The sequence below is a fragment of the Chaetodon auriga genome, chromosome 9 (genome assembly GCF_051107435.1).
Source record: "Chaetodon auriga isolate fChaAug3 chromosome 9, fChaAug3.hap1, whole genome shotgun sequence".
Classification (NCBI taxonomy): Eukaryota; Metazoa; Chordata; class Actinopteri; order Chaetodontiformes; family Chaetodontidae; genus Chaetodon; species Chaetodon auriga.
In genome coordinates this window covers 17,442,750-17,464,888 of record NC_135082.1, presented here as the reverse complement: position 1 = coordinate 17,464,888, position 22,139 = coordinate 17,442,750, and the positions used below count along the sequence as shown (strand labels likewise).

Genomic DNA, 22,139 nt, shown 5'->3' with positions numbered 1-22,139 from the left:
TGTTTCTCGCTGTTTCGCTCTACAGGATGGTGGAAAAAGTAAACAGATGGAAGAGGGAGGGATAAAGAGACAGAGAGAGGAAGGATGTGGGAGTTCAAACTGAGAGAGGAGGAGGAAAAAAAGGTGAAGGGATGAGTGGATACAGAGCCGGCGGGAGGATGGAGAGATGGAGGGAAAAGAGGGGTGGAGAGCCTGATGAACTCATCTAAAGGCGCTCTGGGTTTTTTAATAAGCAGCAGACTGTGAAGCTACTCTCCGACCAGTCACTCTGAGTAATGAGAGAGAGAGAGAGAGACAGTGGATGAGAGGATGAAAAAACAACGAGACTCATTATCCTCCGACCAATTTTCATCACTGTCCCGTCAGTAATCTCTCTCTCTCTCTCTCTCTCTCTCTCTCTCTCTCTCTTCTTCTTCTTCTTCTCTCCGGGACTCAAACAGTCCACAGTTCTGTTTGAGATGACAGATGAAGACCAATTACACTAACTGTTTCGTTAACTTGAAGGCTGATTCCCTGCCATCTTCCAGAACATACACTGATAATCCTGTTGGCCCTGGAAATTACTCACCATTCATGGCCCTCTAACACACCTGTGTGTGCGCGTGTGTGTGTATGGCTTTAGCACCATCAAGACTTTGTGTGTGTGTGTGTGTGTGTGTGTTGAAAAATGTCCACTGCTTGTTCGGTTGACAGTATCCGACGGCGGTGAGCTCTCAGGTGTTTGATGAAGAATTATTTCGGGCTGATGACTGCTGCCGCTGACTTGCTGCAGTCTAATAGGTTACTGCCTTGTCAACAATTTCTTGGCACTTAAACATATTTGTTGCTGTTCTGCTTGAGTTTCTTCCAGCAGGGAGACAGAGAGTGAACTTCACATTGTTAGTCTGTCTTCGTTATTTACTGCTTTTGCATTAAGCCATTTTAATCTAAGTGTCTCTTATTCAGAAACTGTATCTCTCTGCGGCTCCAATGTTCCTGGTTTGGCTGAAATGTTCTTATATATGGACTGACGAAAACTGGTGGTTTTGCAGTTTTGCTGAATGTTTTCTGTTGCAGCAAGCTCTCCCTATGTGGCCTCCATCATGCTGTGACTTGTTCTTTGTGTTGCTGTTGTGGGCCTGGGCGGCACAGTTAATTGCAGTTTATTTTGTTTTCTCCATACACAGTAATGTCGCACAACAATATCAGCTATCACACAAGGTGTCACAAACCTGTCTCTGACTGAGAGTGGCAGACCTGTAGCGAGGATTTATTCATACAGCACTTTTCAAAACAAAAGCTACAAAGAGCTTCAAAATAAAAGTGTTTGTCTTGATAAAACTTGGGCCAACCGGATAGCAGCCATTTTGATCAGTCAGGGTGGGAAGACTGTCACCGTAGTAAAACTTTCTGCTGGACCCTAAATCCAAGGCCCCCACAAGCACACCCATACTGAGCCCTCACAGGTACTTTCAGTTCTTTTAGGCCTTGAAATAGTTGTCTAATCTCCCAGTTGTGAAATGTATGCTCTATTTAGTTGAATGAAAGACATAGTGTTCATGACATGTTCAATACTTTCTGCTAACAATCCCACAATGCAATGTGTTGCATTTTACAGGTGCAAAATTACAGTTGAGTGATTCTGCAGCTGTCAGATATAATGCAAAATGTTAACAATTCATCAAGTCTAAATTTTGTGCACACTAAAGAGTCAACTACTGAAGTGAATGTGTGTCTTTCACTGTATTTAAGTAGTGGTGGATGAGGCTGTTTTTTGAGACACAGCTCTGCTCAGGACTGTGAAGAGTTGCCACTGACTCTCCTGTTAGCTTCTGCCTTCACTGCTCATTGCGTGACAAAACAAAACCGTTATCATCCTATTAGTACCTGGAGTCAGTTGATCTCATGCGCGTCCAGCGTGGCTCCTGAGCAGATCTCTAATGAGACAGTGATTGAAAACACCTGGGTGGCTGTGCAGAGCCTTTACGGATAAAAAGTCAACAGCAATCTGACTGACATACAGAACAAGGCTTACAACCCTGTTTCTGAAAAAGTTGGGACACTGTGAAACATAAACAGAATGTGATTATGATGTTTAATTACAAATAGCACAAAGACAACATATCCAATGTTGAAACTGAGAAATTTTATTGTTTTTGAAAATTTTATCCTCATTTAGAATTTGATGCTAGCAACACGTTAGGAAGAAGTTTGGACAGGGTCACGTTCACCTCTCTGCTGCATCGCCTCTCCTTTTAACAACACTCTGCGTTTGGGAACTGAGGAGAACAATTATTGTCATTTTCAAAGTGGAACATTTTCTCATTCTTGCTTGATGTATAATTTTAGGACTGCAGGCAGGCCAGTTTAGCACCTGGACTCTTTTACTGTGGAGCCATGCTGTTGGAACACGTGCAGAATGTGTTTTGGCATTGTCTGAAATAACCAAGGCCTTCCCTGAAATAGACGTCGTCTACTTGGCAGCATTTGTTGCTCCAAAACCTGTAGATGTGGTCCAGCATTAATGATGCCTTCACAGGTGTGCAGGTTAGCCATGCTATGTGCACTAATGCCCCCCATAACCTCACAGATGCTGGCTTTTAAGCTGTGTGCTGATAACAAGCGGATGGTACCTCTCCTCTTTGGTCCGGAGGACATGGCGTCCATGATTTCCCAAAAAAATTTCAGATTTTGACTCGTCAGACCTCAGGACAGTTTCTACTTCACCATCTTAAATGAAGTCGGACCAGAGAAGGCGTTTCTGGTTTATATACGGTTTCCTCTTTGCAGGGCAGACTTTCAGCTTGTATTTGTGGCTGCAGCGATGAACTGTGTTCACAGACGATGGTTTTTGGAAGTGTCACTGAGCTCATGCAGTCATGTCCACTACAGAATCATGTCTGTTTTCAGTGCCGTGTCGTCTGAGGGCCTGAAGATCTCGGTCATCCGGTGTTGGTTTTCAGCTGTGTCCCTTGCGTACAGATTTCTTCAGGTTCTCTGAATCTTTTAATGACGTTATGTTCTGCAGACTGTGAAATCCCCAAATTCTTTGCAATTTTACATTGAGAAACATTCTTCTTAAATTGGTGCACTATTTGTCAGCACAGTCTGTCACAGGGTGGTGAACCCCTCCCTGTCTGTACTTCAGACAGACTCGGCCTCTCTGAGATGTTCTTTTTACATCCAGTCATGTTTCTAACCTGCTGCCAGTTGACTTGATTCATTGTGAGCTGTTCCACCAGCTGTTTTCTTTTAGCTTTTCAGAACTTTTCCAGTATTTTGTTGGCACAGTCCCACTGTTGGACAAATGGCTGCAAAGCCACCACGCTGGATATAAGAGCTGGATACTGGACCCAAAGATGGTGCTGACTCAGTCCAATAAGAATTGCTCGCCTGGTGCATACACCAAAAAGTTCCCAGCTTCCAGGTTACTTCTGTGGATATGCGGCCCACTGAAAATGCACAGTGGTGTTAATCCCATCATGCTTCTGGCCCAGTAGGGCAATGCAAACCAATTCCGAAACACAACATGAATGTGCTCACGCTTTTCTGTGCTTTAGAAAGGTTTTACAAAGATTAAACCCCCGCGGCTTAAAAATACACAATACAATGAGAAATAATTGACCGTGTTTGTGGCTGGAGGTGTCCTGTTCGACAGTATCACCTCCCAAATTCCTTGTGTTTCTTATGTTCCCCCTCCCTTGTGTTTTCTGCGTGTGCGTGTCTGTGCTGAGTTGGTGTCGGTGTGGGCGTGGTCATCTCCTTCCTCCTGCTGCCAATTTACCTGCACACCTGAAGTTCATTCCCAATCACCTCCTGCAGTATATATACCCCAGCTCTTCACCTCAGTCTTCACCAGATCATCCATTCTCGTATTTAGTATTATGTCTCGGCTCTTATCTCCGCTGTGGTTGCTGATGTAGTTTTTTGCCTCCAGTGTTTGACGGCAGCCTGTCCTCCTGTGTTTTTCCTCTTTGATGCAGACAACCTTATGCCATTCACTCTCTAGATCTCCTGCCATAAGCCAGCCACTTCTCTTTGCCTTGCCTCACCTGTTTGTCCTCGACCTGTCACTCTCTACCGCCCACCCAGCTCAGCACTTCTGGATGAATTTTGGACTCAATTACTTCAATAAATTCTCGTAAAACTGTACCTGAGTACTGTTTTGGGGTCCTATATTGCCTCAGTTATGACACTGTCAACAGTTTTAAGAAGTCTGTTTTACAATGGTAGTATATGGGGGAAAAACTTGCCATACTGCTTGCAATACTGTGAGTGGCCACTTAGTAGCTAATTTAGGCTATTTTAATGATGACTACAAGGCTAACTGTGGGATGCCGATATTGGAATAATGCATGGGCACTCTCAAGTCAGAAAAAAGGGAGGTTTTCCCTTTATTCCCATTTTGCAGACAGTGCATGAATCAAGCAATAGTTCATAGGGAAGTCATTCATATCCAAGGAAGTACTCCAATATAAGACAGTACATGGACTGAATTATGCCTTTAATATAAACAAGAAAATCAACCCTTACAGTATTAACAAGGGAAACTATAAAAGCTCTCAACAGTCCTCCCCCAGTCCTTCAGTGCTTTGTGTGACTGCCTGTTGCAGACATTTTTCTGACCTGCAAGCCTCCAAATCTGCAGTTGTGCGATATTATCTCCCTGAAGGGCCTCACTAACCAGCAGGCCGCTGGCAGGCAGACGGTTATGGCTCCCAATGTTAAGATTCAGGTCATCACACATTCAAGGTGGATACCATTCAAAGCTGAGGGCTAAGCTTTGAATGAGCAGCTTTATAAAAGTGACAAGATGAGGTCTTTTTCCTGCTGGAAAGTGCACTAAACTGCAAAATAAATGGTTTAGGGCGCAATTAATCACAATTACTTAATCACACTTGATCACTGTCATAAACTCTGCTGCAAGGTGTCTCATATTAGACAAAATGCCAATTAGCAGTGACACTCTCCACTGTGGGGTGTGAGTTTCTCAAGCAACATGATGAAGCTAACAGAGCTCCAGAGTTTTACATTTACATGTCGAGAAAAATCATGACAGCATAAATAGACAAAATGCTTTTCAGGTAGAAACAGTGGCCTCAATTTCAAACGACTGGCAGATCTGATGTGCAAGGGGTTTGAGAAATGGCTTCAGTAAACTGGCATTCAAGCTAATATGATCCAGCTGTAACTGCAGTCATGTTATTTCAAGGTAAAAGTTGTCTTCATGTCTACATGTCCAGACTTCCATTTTTCTCTGGTCACTTTAAGGACATCTTGTCCACGTTGGCTTAAAATGTGAATCTGTTAAAGTTAACCATTCAAGTTTTATTTCCCTACAGATATAACCATTGCATAAGTGCGCACATGCTAATGTTACCTCAGTAACACTAGTCAGCTCTCAAATAAGCTACAGTGCCATCTGTGATTATTTAACCAGTGTCTCATCTTTTGTTATGCTGGCTCTGTACTTCAGTATATTTGATCTAAAATGAAGCAATGACTGGGAAGTTTAAGTCCTGACTTTCAACTCTGAGTGAACAGGGCGGGAACTGTAACCCTATAAATCTTGCACTGTCTGAAATAAGGGTGCATACAAGCTTTGAAGGTCTCAGCTTCCTGCCTCTGCTGCACAGCCTTCTGTTTATTCTTTAGTTGATATATATGTGAGCATACATAGAGGAAGGTCTTATATTATAAGATATGTTATTCTAGTTGGATTCTTTTTTTAAGTGTCAACAAATGTATGATTTAGGTTGATTCCTACATTGTTAACCAGTATGGATGTGAAGACCCTCAGACACTGCTTCATGTCAAATGTGCTTATATGAAGACAGCGGCATAGAACAAAGTTACCAATGTCAAGGTGCATTAAAGTGTCAACATGGTGTAAAGCTCCAGAGTCTAGAGATAAATGCCACAATACTGATGTTTGCGTGATATGTAGTTATCTTAGCAATGTTCTCCCCCAGATTAAAATACAGCTTTAAAGAAATGTGGCGGAAAGGTATAGAAATCATGCTGGGTCACAGGGAGACCTGCTAACAAAGTACACATCTCTTCATTATGCTGATGTCAAAGAAATTACAGAGAAGTTAAATTAGTCCTGATGTTGCTGCAGTCAGACCTCTTGGAACCAATTCAAGCCCTGCTGAGCTCTGGACTCTGGTTGTGGAAGAGCGTAGGCACAGAAGCATGTATACAAGTGTGTATATGTGTGTGTGTGTGTGTGTGTGTGTGTGTGTGTGTGCAATCAGTAAGTATTAGTGTAATGTTTCAGGCTTTTCAAGGTATTTTTCTTGAAAGAAAATTGTGAATCGGCAGCAAAGAGTGGGAGGAAAACAGCAGCCGGCAGTCAGACAGGATGGGGATCCGGCAGTTAGGTGAGATGGGTGATGTGTATGGATGAGGCCATGATGGAGAGAGCGAGAGAAGAGGGAGGAGGGCAATGTTTACGGGTGGGGGGGTAGCGAGGCCAGTAAACTGCTTGTGAAATGAAAATGGCTCTTTAGCAGAATCCAGGACACTTGGGCGCTGCGCTGGATCAATGTCTCTGATTTACTGTCTGAAAGCCTGTCAGAGGGAAAGAGAGGCAGGAGGGGTGTGGGGGGTGGAGGCCGGAGAGGGAGGGGGGCAGACACAGGGAAGTTAGAGCTTAGAGGTAGAAGAGTCCTTTAATGGAAGGAGAAAGAGGAGAGACGAGGAGAGGTAAGGATGGAGAGGGAAATTGTCCATCAGAGTGACAGTGCAAGGAGGCAGAATCAGAGGGATTGCTCCTCAAGTCCTCACGGCCGAGATACAAAATCAATCTGTCAAGGCGATGGGGAAGGGCAATCTTGTTTTGTGCAGGGAATTGGTGCGGCCATTTGGGTTAAAATCAATAGGGGGACACATGGCGCTTCTTAAATCCTAACTATTCCACAGAGGCCAGCCGCATTGACTAACAGGGGAGTAAACGTAGGGGGTACACAAATCTTTAACATGGATGGAATCTGTATTCTGTTGGTGAGCAAAGCGGCGGCGGAGTCAGGTGAAGGTGGGCAATTCTGCTGTGCACTCAGGAAATTCATGTAAATGATGAGAAGATGACTTTGAGGTAGAACAGGCTGCCTTCTGTGGTACTATCTATCTATCTATCTATCTATCTATCTATCTATCTATCTATCTATCTATCTATCTATCTATGTATCTATCTATCTATCTCTATTTGATGTGTCTAAACTGTAACATCCTGCATGAGTGTGTGCGTGAAGGCAGGAGTGTGTTCCTGTGAGCATCTCTATGTCTGAGTCGGTGAAACACACACACACACACACACACAAACACACACACACAGGTGGAGCTCAGGGGCCCAGGACGACAGGCCGGACGTCTCGACAAGAGTGTTTTCCCGCACCCTCGAGACACGGGGAGTCTGGCTGGGGGGGGGGGGGTTATTTTATTTTTATTTTGAGTGTTTAATGTATTAAAAGGGGCCGGGGTAATGAATTATAATCTTTAATGCAGAAACCGATCGATATCACCAAGAGAATAAATCAGCTTTTACTGAGAGCGTCAAAGCCCCTTAATACACTAGGAGAGAGAAAGGGAGTGCAGAGGGAGGAGGAGGAGGAGGAGGAGGAGGAGGAGGAGGAGGGGAGGGGGTGCAGCAGGGACAAACTGTTAGGAGAGGAGGAACGATCCCGAGTGAAGCAGAGAGAGGAGGAGGATGATGAAATAGACGGGGGGGGGGGTATAGAGGAAGGGATGGAGAGACGGGTGGAGGCAGACAGAGGGAAGTTATAGATGAACACACTCACCTTTGGGCTAACCTCATTGGGTAAAAGCCCCCTGAAAGCATGGAGATTTTGACAGTTTTGTGAGGAGCCGAGGTTGCAGGGTCAGCCGGTGTGTGCACACACACTCCACTCACTCGTTATTTTTCTACCTAGTTGTATTGTGCTCCCTCTCAATGATCCCCTCCCTGACTTCTGTTGCCTGGAGCAAAATATAATTAATTGAATTACACCACCACTTCTCGATCAAAGATCACCTCGCCGCTCTATTGTCTCAGTGCCTGCCCAACCGGGGGCCTCTGCTGGGAGAAAGTGCCTAACAACAATCCATGAATTACAACTTTTTATTAACCCAAAGTGAAGTTTCTGTGGTGTGCACTGATTCTAAATCAACCAGACTGCAGAAAGGAGCCTGGGAAGAGTTCAAAAACAGCTTGATTTGGATTCAAATGATAGTTGCACATATTCATGTCAGAGGCAAGCACCTGCACACAAAATCTAACACACCTGTAAGTGTTTAGGATGCCGAACCCGTTCAGTTAGTGTACAAAGTGATATAAGCAAGGTTTTTTGGTCACTAGAGGCTCTTTAGTAAGACACAGTCATTAAAATTTGATAGCTCAGAAAAGGACCGGAGGTAAATGGTTCAGAGAGGGCTGATGAGGAAGGATGTACATGGGCAGTCCTCCAGGTTCAAAAAAGAAAGCTAAACCTTCACCGAGAAAGAGGAAATGGAAAGTCTTCACAGGGAAACAGAGAGGAGGTCTTCACTAGGGGAGGAAGTCCAAAAACACTGAAAAGGAGGGTTGAAAAAATGATGTTCGCTGATAGTGTTACACCCCTCAGGTGCTCAATAATTAAGCAGCTGAGCAGACTCTTGAGAGCCAACTGTGATGTCAACCAAGGCAACCATCCATCATTCATCGCTTTAGGAATCAGGGGTGGAGATGGCACTTAATCACTCATTTTGTGCCAAGACTTTTCTCACTATTTTTTTTCTCTCCAAGGCTTTTTTTTTTCTTGACTGATTCTGTGTTGCTTCTCATACTCGCAGGGATAAAATACTAGTGAGAGATCCCGCTGAATAAACAAGGGTCAAATCACTTTCCTGTTTTTTATTCACCCTCCTTTTCAAGCGCCAGTCTCTAAGAATTTCTCGATAATGCACCGAGGTTTATAAATGACAGAAAAAGTGGTGAATGCTCTCGCCATGTGAGTAACCACCAGGCTCCTCCGTTGGGAATTTAAAGCCTTACCCTTCACTTTTTGTCTGTGGGTGCTGTCTGTCTGTGTGCCTGAGGGCGTGTGATTGTTGCATTGCACTCATAATAAGCCTCTGAGTGACTGGCAGAACCAATATCTTGCTATCGCTTTGCCCTGCGCTCACTCAGGCAGCGCGGTGTGCAGCCCCCGTTATGCATCTCAATTCCACAAACACAATGTTCGGAGCCGAGAGAAGGGGCCTGCTTTTTGATTAATGTCACCATGACAACTACATAATTCATGAATTGAATTAGCGATCCATTTGTCATTTGCAAATCATAATTCAGGATGTGTGTTTGGGAAGGGCTGGCTGGAGAGAAAGAGCTACGGCCTGCCATTATCCTCAGTGTTGCCTTCTGCACACATACACATATACACACACACAAACACACACTCACTCAACAACAACCCCTACCGGAAATGCTGACGTACCCTTGTCCTAATCTGGGAGGCAGTGGCTCTTTGGAAGCTGCCTGTCTTATAAGAGGGCCCTTTTAGCTTCATGATGAACTCTCAGGTCTGCTCATTTGGAAAGCTGCATGCTAATTCACGCCTCTTCATCCGTCTGTCTGTCTGTCTGTTGGCAGAGGCCTGGCCGGCTCTACACTGACACCATTTGGTGCAACAGTGAAAGGAGTTAAGGGGATTCTCATTAAAGCGCGCGTGCAGATCATTTGTCATTAGATCAATGACTGTATTTACACAGGAGCCCTAAAATGAAATGGGATTTTCAGCCATATGTGAGCCTGATGGAGGGGTTTCTCCATGTTTATCCTGCTGATCACTGATCAGATCTGGGGTTTCTTTAGACTTATGTTCATTTTGCTCCTTGCATAAACCTGACCCTCAAAGTGATTACTCAAACTGGATTTCATAAAATTGCTCCCAGTGATGAGCAGGTGGCACTTGCATGGTAGCCTCTGCCGTCAGTCTGTGAATGGGTGAATGCTGGGTTGTGTCGTAAAGCACCTTCAGTGGTCGGTGAGACAGGCATTGTATAAAGGCAGTCCAGTTCCCATTTTAATACATTCTCATCTTTACCAGATATATCAATTCCAGAAAGTTTTGTGCTTTCGGTTCACCTTGTTTCAGCGCTAATATTCAACATTTCATGAGTACCTGGTATCTGACAGCGTCTCCTTTTTACCTTGAAGCATGTCTTGCGAAATTATGTGATCAGCACTTAAAAGTGATACTTTTTTGACTTTGAGTGGGCCAACTTAAAGAGGAGGTGATCAGAAGGAACAGCAGGAATACAGAATATTTTTAGTTAATCCTATAAAGGTTTATGGAAGACGAGATGAAGCACTTCTAGCACTGAACTTTAATACTTGAGTGAAATTTGCATATGAGGGCTCTTACTTCTACCAAATCTTTTCCACTTGGGTATTTCTTCCACCGCTGTACGACATATATGTTAAACAGGCTATATGTACATGAAATCACATGAAATCCACTTGGACTCCAGATGTCTTCACCAGGCTTCTCTAATTGACTGATTTCATACACACTGCGGAGCGACTGTGCCAATAGAAGCACAGCATTGTGAACTTCCTTGTACCGTTAGCTAGCTAACTTTTTTAGCATTAGCTTGTGTGCTAAAATGCTTAACTACTGTAACGAGAGTCGATAATATGATGCAGTATGCAGTTCAGTATATGAGTGATCAACATTATGTAGACTGGCTGCTGTGGTTTTATGACTTCAGTTAGCTATGTCAGGTTGCTAACTTCAGCTGAAATGACTGGTGCTCAGTGTTTAGCTAGCAGTGTTTTCAGTTAAGCTTGCTAGCTAGCCATATAAGTAACACCGTTGAGAAAACAGGGAATAAATAAATGTTTCAATTTGTTTTGTTTTGAAGGACCAAAAACGGAGAGGGAAAGAGGAACTAAGGAGCAGTAAATAAAATGAATTAGTGAGAGATAAACATAATAAGATATCAACTGATTTGTGGTAAGGGAAACAATACTATTATTAGGCCTCAGTGATGTATTCAGTTTACCTTTGACTGTCTAATAACAGTTTTAGGGCTCCACGCTAGAGAGACACTTCATTCTTTTACAACTCAGCAGCACATCACTGAAAGAAGGATTTATTCATTCATGTATTCAAAAATACTAGAAGGATCTCATATTTAAAATAGTCAGACGTACAAAAAGCATCAAAACAGTTTGCCAGGAGCACAGAATATAAAAGGTTCATTTTTTTTAATTGAGAGCCGACTGCCGTTTGTTCTCAGGTCGTTGCGTTGTTGTCACTGGAGTGTTGATTGTCTGGAAGGCAGATACGATCACAGTCTAATAGGCACATGCGTGTTTTATTAAAAAGAATATTGGCTGTATTTTGAGTGATTGTAAATGCTATGAGCTGTGCTGTGTTTTACTTTACAGTCCAACTGTCAGCTTGACATTTAACTTGTTACCCCATAGACCTTTCTCAATGCTGTGCACATAGCATGCTCGCAAATACAAACACTTCATCTGAACAAGTCATTTATTTATCAGAAATAAATAAAAACAATTCTTCAAAAAAACAACAACTCACCATTATATTTTGCCATTTTCTTTCTTTTAAGAAAAATCTGACTAAATGGGAAAGTGCACACAACTTCCTCATTCCACTTTCTCCTCCTCACTTCTGCCTTCATCCTCCTCCATGCTCTCCCGACTGGTACGTGGTGTGTCTGCTGCCTGGGGTGCGCTTGCTTCGCCTCTCTCTCCTTCCCAGAGGACAGTGGAAGTGTTCTGGCTGGAGCGCAGCCGAAGGCGGGGCGGTGTTTTGTGGTCACCAGGACTGAATGATTGGGAAACCCCAGAGCCCCCTCTGGCCAACCCAAGCCCCCAGCCATGACGGGATCCCAACTTCCGCCGGCCCCCGGAGCCTGAGCGCATGGCTGGAGTCCCAGGAACCGAGATGTCCGGCTCTGCTTTTCTTGTGGAAGAGGGAGAAACTGGAGCGCTGCGGGGGTCTGAAACAGCATGAAATGCATTAAGAAGGTTATTATTCCTCAAATCCCATATTCAGGTAGTATTGTTAATATTCTGACATCAGCAAACCACTGGCTCATTCTGCGATATGAGTATAATCAATGTACAAGACCCGCAGCTTGATAGTTTGGGATTGTACTACAGCAGAAACCACAGTGGTCGTGTACATAAAAGCTCTTCCTCCAGTGCAAATTCAGTTTCAGAGACAACTGGCAGGTGCAGAGCTAAATTAAGGAAATGTGATGAGCGACACATTAAACCCCCCCAAAATTGCTCCTGATAGGCGTGCAGCTCTGCCAAATGTCGGTCTGTGAGTGAGTGAATATGTGAATGAGAGGCATTGTGAAGCACTTTCATGTGCTTAAGTAGGGAAATTATGTAGAATAAGTGTTTAACCCTTGATTTGAACTCCCTATTTAGCAATCATAAGTTGTATCTAAACAATTAAATGTACATGTTTGTAAGGTACTGTAGCGCACATGTTGAGTGTTTATCCTTCCATTTGTGAGGTATAATTAGTTATTTATGGTGGATGTAATCTAAATGTAGCACTGTGTTTTCGTAATTTAATTTAGCTTTGATTTGACTTACTCTTTATGGCATTTACGATAAATAATGTGTAATGAAGGAGAGATGCTGTATGGCATTTGAAATGACAATTACAGTCATGATATGGAAAAATTATAATAATGTGGCCACGACATGGTCTGAAATTAGTGTATTTTATAATAACACTACAATGTATAAATAATGTAATGATGACATGGACACAAGCTTGACCTTTATATTCAAAAAGACAATCCAAGCCTTTTTAACAGTAGATTTTATCACATTGAAATAACAATAAAAAACTGCACTGCTGTCTGTGTGCAGGGAGTTGTAACACTGGCTGCAGCCTAAAAACTGATCTGAGACCAGTGGTTAAAGTCAAGTTAACCTGCCATAAATCAGGTTAGTCTCAGGGTTAAATGTAGCTGTAAAGGAAAATGTCATCTCAAACACAGAAGATAGGAAAGAGTGGAGTTTGTGTGAAATGTCTTGGCTGACTCAATCTCTCTATTACAAGACAAAAGCCACCGATCATCTAATCTATTTAGAGCTGTTAAAGTGGGATTTGAACTATTTTTAGTGTTACACACTGTGTTTGCTACATGCATCATCTTTTGGTGAGATTTTCTGCTTCTCCCACTTGTAGTTGAGACATCGAGTCTCTCTCTGGCATTCAGGCTCACTGAAAAACCAAGTCCTGCTGGTGAGGAGCAGAAAGAGGCCTCCCAGTTCTGGTTCTGACACACAGTTAAGGAGAGCTGGGATTTAGGTGGGATAATCGAAAACACAATGCTCTGAAAAATTAAATGAAATGGGAACAATAACAGCAGGTCAAAAAGAGAGAAAAAAAACCCACATGAAGGCAGGTTGAGGCTTAAATCCTGGCTTTGAAAATGTCTGCAGAGAGATTTTACCCCTCTCTCAGCCAGTAAATTCATTCAACAGTCAAGGTGCATAAGAAGAGAATGAAGCCTTGCGGATCTTTTCCTTTCAACATGTGGTTAGCAGAGAAAGCCAGCCTCAGAAAGTCTTGGCACTCTGCAGGGAGAGATCTAAGAAGAGGAGAGCGGTATCAATGCTGACCACACTTGGTAGTCATGAGATGATTTGTATGCATGCCTGTAGCCTCGCTTGATGGGGTGAGCATGTGAGCATATCTTTGTGAAAACCAGTCGGCTGGTGTGTGCGTATGCGGGTGGTCTCACCAGGGTGAGGCGTGTGTGTGTCTGATGTAAATTCAGTGCTGTCGGCCAGGTTTTCCACGCTGCCCGCGGCGGTGAAGAGGGCGCGTCCCTCTCTTCCCCCTCCCCGGGGTTTGATTAGCTTCTTCATCCTGTCTGCAATCCAGTTAGATTTCCTGCGAGGGCACAGAGGACAGGTACCATTTACAAAGAGGGATGAACCAGGAGATTGTGTGTGTGTGTGTGTGTGTGTGTGTGTGTGTGTGTGCCCTGATTTTCCAGAAAACACTCGGAGGATGCCAAGTGTCACGACTGCTGCATCTTGTTCACAAAAATGCTTTGCGATTGCTTCCTGACATGAACATTCAAAATGAGAACAAAATGTTCCTCAGGGTTCCAACTGTCATTTATTATGGCAAAGAAAGCACTCTGTAACATGACATCAAGGAAATCAATTTGGAAATGTTATAATTAAAATGTCATTACCATATTCATTTGTAGCAGGGACAGAATGCATTTTTGTGACACTTGAACATTTTGTACACAACAGCACTAATCATTCAAATTGGATTTATGCTACGAAACGCTTGCCAGCTGTCCAATACAAGACAGGTAGCCTTCCTCTGAGGGAACTGGGGGTTCTGCTAAACTTAGAACAAGTTATGACCCGAGACAGCTGTGCTTCAAAAACACAAAGGAATCTCAACACTACGACCTCAGTTTACCACTTTCTGGAAACGAGCCGTCATGAAAGCTCCACCTTTTATACACTTTAAGAAATCAGGGTTTTAGGTATAATAGAAAACACAATGGAAGGTAAAATGAAATAAATGGGGTCAAAAGTGTGTGTGTGTGTGTGTGTATATATACATATAGGAGGAACTAGCTTTTGTTACCATAATTAGCAATAATAAATAACAGAGGCTTTCCTCAGTTTTTGTAGCAGTGTAAACTCCTGCTCTAAAACCTCAACATCTCACAGAACAAATTCCATGTAAAGTGCAGAAGGAGGCATACAACCAAAACACACTTTAAAGCTCTACTTAACAAGGACTTGTGAACCCAAATATATTCAGGCTACTAGGGAAGCTTGAGGGAGCCCACCACTAGAAAAAAACCAAAGTGGGGAAAATGGTGTATTCTGTGTCCCTCAAACTGTCTGGAATAAAAGCTTTTAAAACAATAAAAAAAAATGTCTGAAGGAAAAATGATCATTTAATCCAAATGGTTGTAATGTTGGACGGCCGCCTCTCAGAGCTGATTCCAACAAAACATAATGAAGAGGGGAAAATACTAAAATAGTAAGCTGAAGGCCAAACCCTTGACATCTTTTGGATGTTTTTGTAGAGCAGCTTCCTCAGTTCATACACTTCCCAACTGTCACCAGAGTCATTAAAATATTAATATGGCTACAATTTAGCAGTGATGTAAGTAATGCAAATTCACATTTTTAATTCAAATTAACAGAATGTATTTGTGATTAAAAAAGACACTTGGCTAAATACTCTGTCTGTGACGTTTTTGATGTTCACTTTTTGTTGGCACCATTTCAAACCTGGTGGCTCAATCTGGGCTTAATGTAGTGTTTCTAATATTTTGTCTAATGGAGTGGACAAAATATTGCAAACATCTGTTAACATCATATAATACACAGTGTTCATTTGCTGCCTCTCTGACACAAAAACTTTATAACCATCTAGTATTTTTAAGTCATTGATGTATATTATTGATGTATAAGACCTGCTCAACTCTGACTCAAAATGCAGATTAAAAGCTGTATTAACTGAGTTTGACTGAACTTAATGCATCATCGTTTCGTTGCACCTTCTTCCTGACCTTTTTAATGTCTTTTAAAATGGTTTGGATCCATTCCTGTTTCAACCTCATATGCTGTATTTCTTTTTCTCTGTGAAAAGCATTATTAATTGCATTTATGTATGAAGTGTGCTGCATAAACACACTGGCCTACTTTTACCCTAATTAATACACTGGCAGCTCTGTGTATAAGTTTATATATTTATATACAGTACTTGGCCTTGCTGGCTGGAGGTTGCATGCTGGGCTCCAGGACTCTATACTGATCCATGATCTTCTCCACCAACTTCTGCTTCTCCCGGCGGAGCTCGCTCAGCTTCTCCCTGAAGGAAAACATATAAAACATCAGAACAAAGCAGGAAGATGAAGGGGAAAAAAATTGACTAGGAAGATCTATTTGATTAATTTCATGCATTCATTATCAGCATGAGTAGTCGGGATTATTCTGAAAGAGTGTATGCAGTATATGATAGCGAATGAATCAGCCCATTCCAATAAACTCTCTACTGAGATATGGAGCCTGGTGTACTGTTTGAACTGGATTCTTTTTAAAGCTGCAGATCAGAAAAGAGACCCCATGTGGATGTTCATGTGCTGCTGGAGAGCAGAGGGTTCAGGGTTCGAGGGCGTAGGACAAACGTTAAGCAGGACAGGGTTGATAAACGCCCTGCACGCTCAGCAAAACTCCGTCGGATGAAAGACGGCTCAAAATAAAAACAGTGAGCACAAAGTGGGTGACAGTATGAGCGGACCGTTAGTTACTGACACTCAGCTGTGAGCTGAAAAGATTAGGAAGGTTATTGGAGATGAGTAACGGTCAGTATCAAGGCCTGTGTATATTTTTAGCCATGCTAGCAGCTCGGCTCTGGCAATGTCAGCTGGGCGGTCGCTCTTTGGTCCTGAAAAATATCTCAACTTTTTGATAGAATAAATATATAAAAAAAACTCTGTCTGGAACATTAACAAAGAATTCTGCTTTGAGAGCGACACTGCAGCACTGCACTGACGTATGAAAGATTTATGCTTTGTGTGTGTGTATGTATGTACTGTACATATACTGTACATGGTAGGCTTATTATATGGAGCCAAGCTAACAGCGTGGCTCTATGGAGGGCAGTATCAGTCAGTCACTTTGGTGCAGACTGAAGTATCTCAACAAATATTTAATGGATCGTTATGAAACAACAATAAATCCCAGTAACTGGTGATCTTCTTTTAATGCGGCACCACCGTGAGATTAACATGTTTTTTAATGAATTGTCTCGGCAACTATTGATTGGATTTTCCTGAAATGTGATAGACACAGACTTTGATTTATTACCAAATACCTGCAGGACTGATGACATTCCCATCAGCCTTAGCTGCAGCCTACTTTATGTTTAGTGCTATTTAGCAAAAGTTAGCTTAACGCGTTAAGGTAAGATGGTGAACAGGTAAACATTATATGTTTTGCATTAGTATGTTAGCATGCTGCCGTTAGCATTGAGCTCAAAGCACCACTGTGCTTGTGTACAGCCTCACAGAGAAATGGCTTTAGACTCATCTTGTTTTTCATATTTATAATTGGCTTGTCTAATTCATTGGATGTTTTCCAATTTAATAATGTGGCCATCGGCTCTGGTTATTTTTGTGTCCTTCAGATCTGCTCTGTATTACCTCTTCAAAATCCTCCTACTTCAGTATGTGAATCGACTACAAACCAAAGCCTCGAGCTCGCAGCAGACCAGTATCAAATGTACACTATTAAATAAGTTTACTTTGATGAAGCGCTCTTGAAGGCCACTTCGATTCATTTTCTGAAAGCTTATAAGGCCTCTTCACATATTTGCTCACTGAATTCACAACATTTTTCCAAACATTAGTCTGGAAGGGCAAAGTCGCTGCATCATTTGATCAGCATCACTCACAACAAAACTGATTTTGTAAATCAGTCAATCTAAACTGTCTTTTCCACTTTCCAAGGTCTTGAATACATTTTGCCAGACACTTATTCAGGCGAAATAAAGAGATGAGACTGCTGAGGCAGGAAGCCCAGATGTCTGTGAAGTGTATGGAGTCCTTAAATCTGCTTTTACTAAAGAAACTGTCCTGTTTATATATGGAGGTCTATCTTACAGCTACACTCTTTAACCAGACTGGACATGTGATATCTGGTGTATTTATGGACACATGTAATATCACATCACATGAACTCATCCATTGGACTGTTATGTCATCCTGTATGTAATATTATCTCTTCACGATAAGCTTATGTTTGCTCTTTATGCCTCAGACGCACACAAATAAAAAAATGAACACGAGCCTCAGACTCAGTGTGCCTTCATCTCATTTTCTAATGCCTGTTTTTTGAAAGTAAGAGAAACTGCGGGCTGTGAAATAATAACATCCTCCCCCCTCCCAAACCCTGATACCCTATTTGGACTCGTATCCTGGTGTTAGTTTGGATTACATTCTTATTCCTGATGAACCACACCGCAGTTTACTTGGCTCAGGACAGAGACCTGCGTTTCCTGCTCAAACAACCTGAACTACAGGAATAAAGACTCCAGCTTAAATAAACTGCTCCAAAAATGCACCTTTGATTCTGAACATTAGACCTTGAGATGTTAATACCTCATCAGATAATTCAAAATGAAATGGATCGAGGAATCTGCTGAGGTTAAAGCTTGTAGAAGAAGCACAAAACCTTTTTGTACTCAGAAGTGGTTTTAACAACCCTGCTTGTTTCGTTTTTTTTTCTTTTTCAATACAAGTACCAGTACCCTGAATACTAATTCATGACTAAGAAACAGCACCCCATTCAAATAATACCTTTCAAAATATTAATGTCTTTGCATTCAGCAGCAATAGGAGCAGACAGGGTGATGCTGGTTTAAGTCAGGTTTGATATGGACTCAAACTGTCAGAGCACAAACTTGCAGTGACAGCCTGAAGGTCGTCCCCAGAGAGATGCAGCGTCTGAAACAAGTCGACATCAAAAGTGCTTGATATCAGCGACGCCTTTCTGAGTGTCACTCTCGCTAATTACATTTCAGCATTCTCTATCAGCAGTATGTACATACTCGCTGAGTTTTGTCTAATGGTGAATTCTTTACAACAATGTGTACACAAAAAGAAGTACTGCACCCTTATATCCACATAAATGTATAATGAACTATTATTATACATTATTATAATTTTTCGCCACTTGGGAGCAGCACAACAAGCTATAAAAAAGGACATCGTATGGCCTTTAAAGTTGACAGGGGGAACCAGCCATCTGATGAATGGAAATCCAATATTTACTCTCTTTTTAACTCTGTTTTAGTCTAAAATTAACTTTTGTTGGAAATATCTTAACAGCTAAATCTTCTGCCGTGTTCACCAGCTCACTGCAAACCTTCTCTGCCATTTGGTGCCAGATAGGTAGCACCCAGTCGGTTTTCAGAGGTGTTTTGTTGAAAATAGCTGCCTGCTGCTTCTGTGAACGACGCTGATGGGAACCAAAAGAGTCAGGTGGAGACTCTGTCTTCGTCACTGCAAACATTACGTTTAGCCATTTGATCTATTGTTAATGTAAAAATATTGATTAGCAGCTTTAACTCCTCTCTCTGTGTGTTCAGGAGTTAAGATGTAAATTAAACCAGACTTGGCCTTATATAAAGAATATTACATTGCACTGTTAGCCTGTGATATTGGATCCCCAGTACGCCCATCCCTGTGGCGTCTCTAGTAAACAAAGTTATGTTTACATTAATTGTTTCTCACAAAACACCTTTTGTATATCCTTAAGGCTAAATATATGAGTTGAATACAATTCCTTACAGATAAAACATTTGCAAAAGAGATTATATTTTTTATATTTTGGAACCTATAATGTTTTTAACCATGTTTGGCAGCTTGCAGTCTTCTTCTAGCCCTGTCCTGGGGCATCTTGGTGTGTTGGATCAGTGGAATAGCATGAATTCATCAGCAGGAATATATTACATGATTTGTGACGTTGAGTTCTTTTGCCCATCTCTGTCTTCGTGGGCATGAATAAGATCCAAAATAAACCACACACCAAAACATTCCTCCATAACACCACGTATGGTCAAAAACTCAACAGGGGACCTTTAACCTTTAAGCAGCTTTAAACATCCAATAAAACTGTGTTTTTCCATTTTATGCCAATCACCAATCATCACATAAACATGACACATATTGTTTGTCTGTTTGTTCCAAAGCTTCAGTGATGTGACATCATTCCCAAAAGCACATCTCTAATTAGTCAGACCCAAGATCCATCCTTCATCTGCTATACTTTGACATCCTCTTTATCCCATTGTGCCTTACTTTGTGAGGCAGATGGGATCACAAGAATCCATCTTGCCAGACTTCAAGTTATGTGCTTGTTAGTTAGCGTCCTGTGAGGAACTACCGGCACCTACAGCTGACTGTAGTTTAGCTGTGGCAACAACATGACTGTTTGTTTGAAAACGATAGCTGTTCCTAAAGAGGTTAGCGTAGATGATGCCATAGCATACGTTATATCAGAATATTTCTTCATTGAAAGAGCAAAGAATGGCAATGAAGGCTCTTCTCCATAGAAAAGATGTTTTCACCCTTCCCCTGCTGGCTTGGCAAGAGTTTGATTTACCAGGCGGTAGCGCTCGCTGGTCGCGCTCTCTTGTCTGTGATAGATGATGATCATCCAATCATCTACCAAGTATTTTTGTAAAGTGCCTGCCTTTTTCCAAACAGTCTCCATGGACGACTTCTCAGACGGTTCTGTGTAACAAACCACTTGACACTCCAGGTTACATTATCTCAGCATGCACTGGGCATTTTTCTGTAATTATGTAAATGTATTGTGTTATGTATGCATGGCTGTTTACCGTGCATTTGAAATAGAGAGGCTACAGACTTCGCATGGCAGGGTGCTGAATTAAAATGTGCTGTGCTACGCTTGGAAATGTGAAATGCTAACAGGGACATTTTTCTTAGTAATTTAAGGAAAAAAGGTGAAACCAGTGTGGGAAAAAATGATCTTTTCAAGAATTAAAAGCCTGAAATTAATCTACTAAAAGAAATTTGGTAGCTTTAGAGAAATTTGGCTCATTAAACCTAAAGGGTGAAGCCAGCTCTGCATGCTTGCTATTAGTTCTGGATTAATCTATTACTAGTCTATTAGTCATTTAAAAGGACCACGGCTGAATGCTGCTGAACTCTGAAGTCTTGCAGTCTCAAACCTTTATATCCAGTAAGCACTTTTATGTACATGGGTATGAATACAGATGTTAGAAATGTTAACAAATTGAACACACGCTCCATAAATTTGGCTCCTGCTTTGTTCCTCTAATTTGAAGAACAGTGTTAAAATGCTCTGTTGTGAGGAAACCTGATTTCCTCTTCAATCCACTTCTGTTTTCTTGTTGGTAATTCTCAGCAAAAACGAATTATCTGGATTGTGTGTGTGCGTGTGTGTGTGTGTGCGTGTGTGTGTGTGTGTGTGTACTCACTGGTACTCCCTCTGCTGTGAATAGTGCTGGTCACGGCGCTCCAGGCTCTGCTCCAGTAAGGCCCGGTTCTCCTTCAGCAGACTCTGGTTCTGCTCCGCTAACTGTCGGTTCTCCTCCTCCATGTTCCCTTTCAACTGGGTCAGCAGCTACACACATAAGACCGTGAATGTCAATCAAAATTAATATTTTGTTTGTGTGTGTGTGTGTATATATATATATATATACACACACATGAACATCTGTATCTGTACAGTCAAGTCAATTTCATTTATATAGCAACATCTCAAGTCACACAGTCTGTGCAGCATTCAGCTCCCATCCTGAGGGCCTTGATTCAGATAAAGAAAAACTGTTGTCTAAGAAAAAACATTGTGTAAATGAAAGAACCATGCCTGATAATGTGAGTGGGTTAGTGCACATATGCGTTCAAAGGGACAAAGCGGGCAGGAAATCAAATGTTAAATGATACAGAAAACACAGAATGAATCGGAGAGCATGTTGAACCACATTCACTTGAATAACAGTTGAATGTGTCAGCTTCGAAAAATGTGTATAAAGTCAGTAAATGTATAGTAATGATGTGAAAGGCATTTGTTTCACTGGGAAAACTGGAAGGCACAAGGTTACATCTCCATCACTGAGTGACTGAAAGACACATCCAACAAATTACAGCCTCACAAACGACCAAAGAAGTCATATAGCTGAAGCTTCCTGAACAAAGCCCGAGTATTGACAGCGTGATAAAGAAATTAATATCCAAGGCCACCTGAATAGATGTTTAAGCTTTATCTCTCCAAGAATACCTTCAAACCACAAACTCTTTCTAATATCTGAAAAAAAAAATTACTATGCAAGATTATATGTCTTACAAGAAGCTATCCCCACACCTTTACCGAACATCTCTCCTAATTTCCTATTTGTGAATCTGTTTCCAATTATTTTCGCCTTCTTAACCCCCATCCTGTCCAATCGAGGCCCATCAGTTAGCACAGCTGCTGCAGCAGGTTAATTGTGAGACCACGCAGGCTCCGAACTGAACTTTTGATCAAAGAGAAGAGGTGCCTTTTCTCCACTTCTCCATTTTCCCTCTGCACAACAGTATAATGAGAA

At 41.9% G+C, this 22,139-nt stretch overlaps 1 protein-coding gene across 1 annotated transcript in view; it reads right to left on the bottom strand.

The window, feature by feature from the left end:
* Window positions 1-11,077: 11,077 nt before the first annotated feature.
* ccdc88b (coiled-coil domain containing 88B) overlaps window positions 11,078-22,139 on the bottom strand; it is a 42,028-nt gene continuing 30,966 nt past the window's right edge. Inside the window, exons 24-27 of the mRNA XM_076739062.1 lie at window positions 21,030-21,175; window positions 15,765-15,872; window positions 13,759-13,910; window positions 11,078-11,985 (exon numbers count right to left, since the gene is read on the bottom strand). Coding sequence (XP_076595177.1) covers window positions 11,630-11,985; window positions 13,759-13,910; window positions 15,765-15,872; window positions 21,030-21,175 — 762 coding nt within the window. The 3' untranslated portion in view covers window positions 11,078-11,629. The remainder of the gene's footprint in view (window positions 11,986-13,758; window positions 13,911-15,764; window positions 15,873-21,029; window positions 21,176-22,139) is intronic.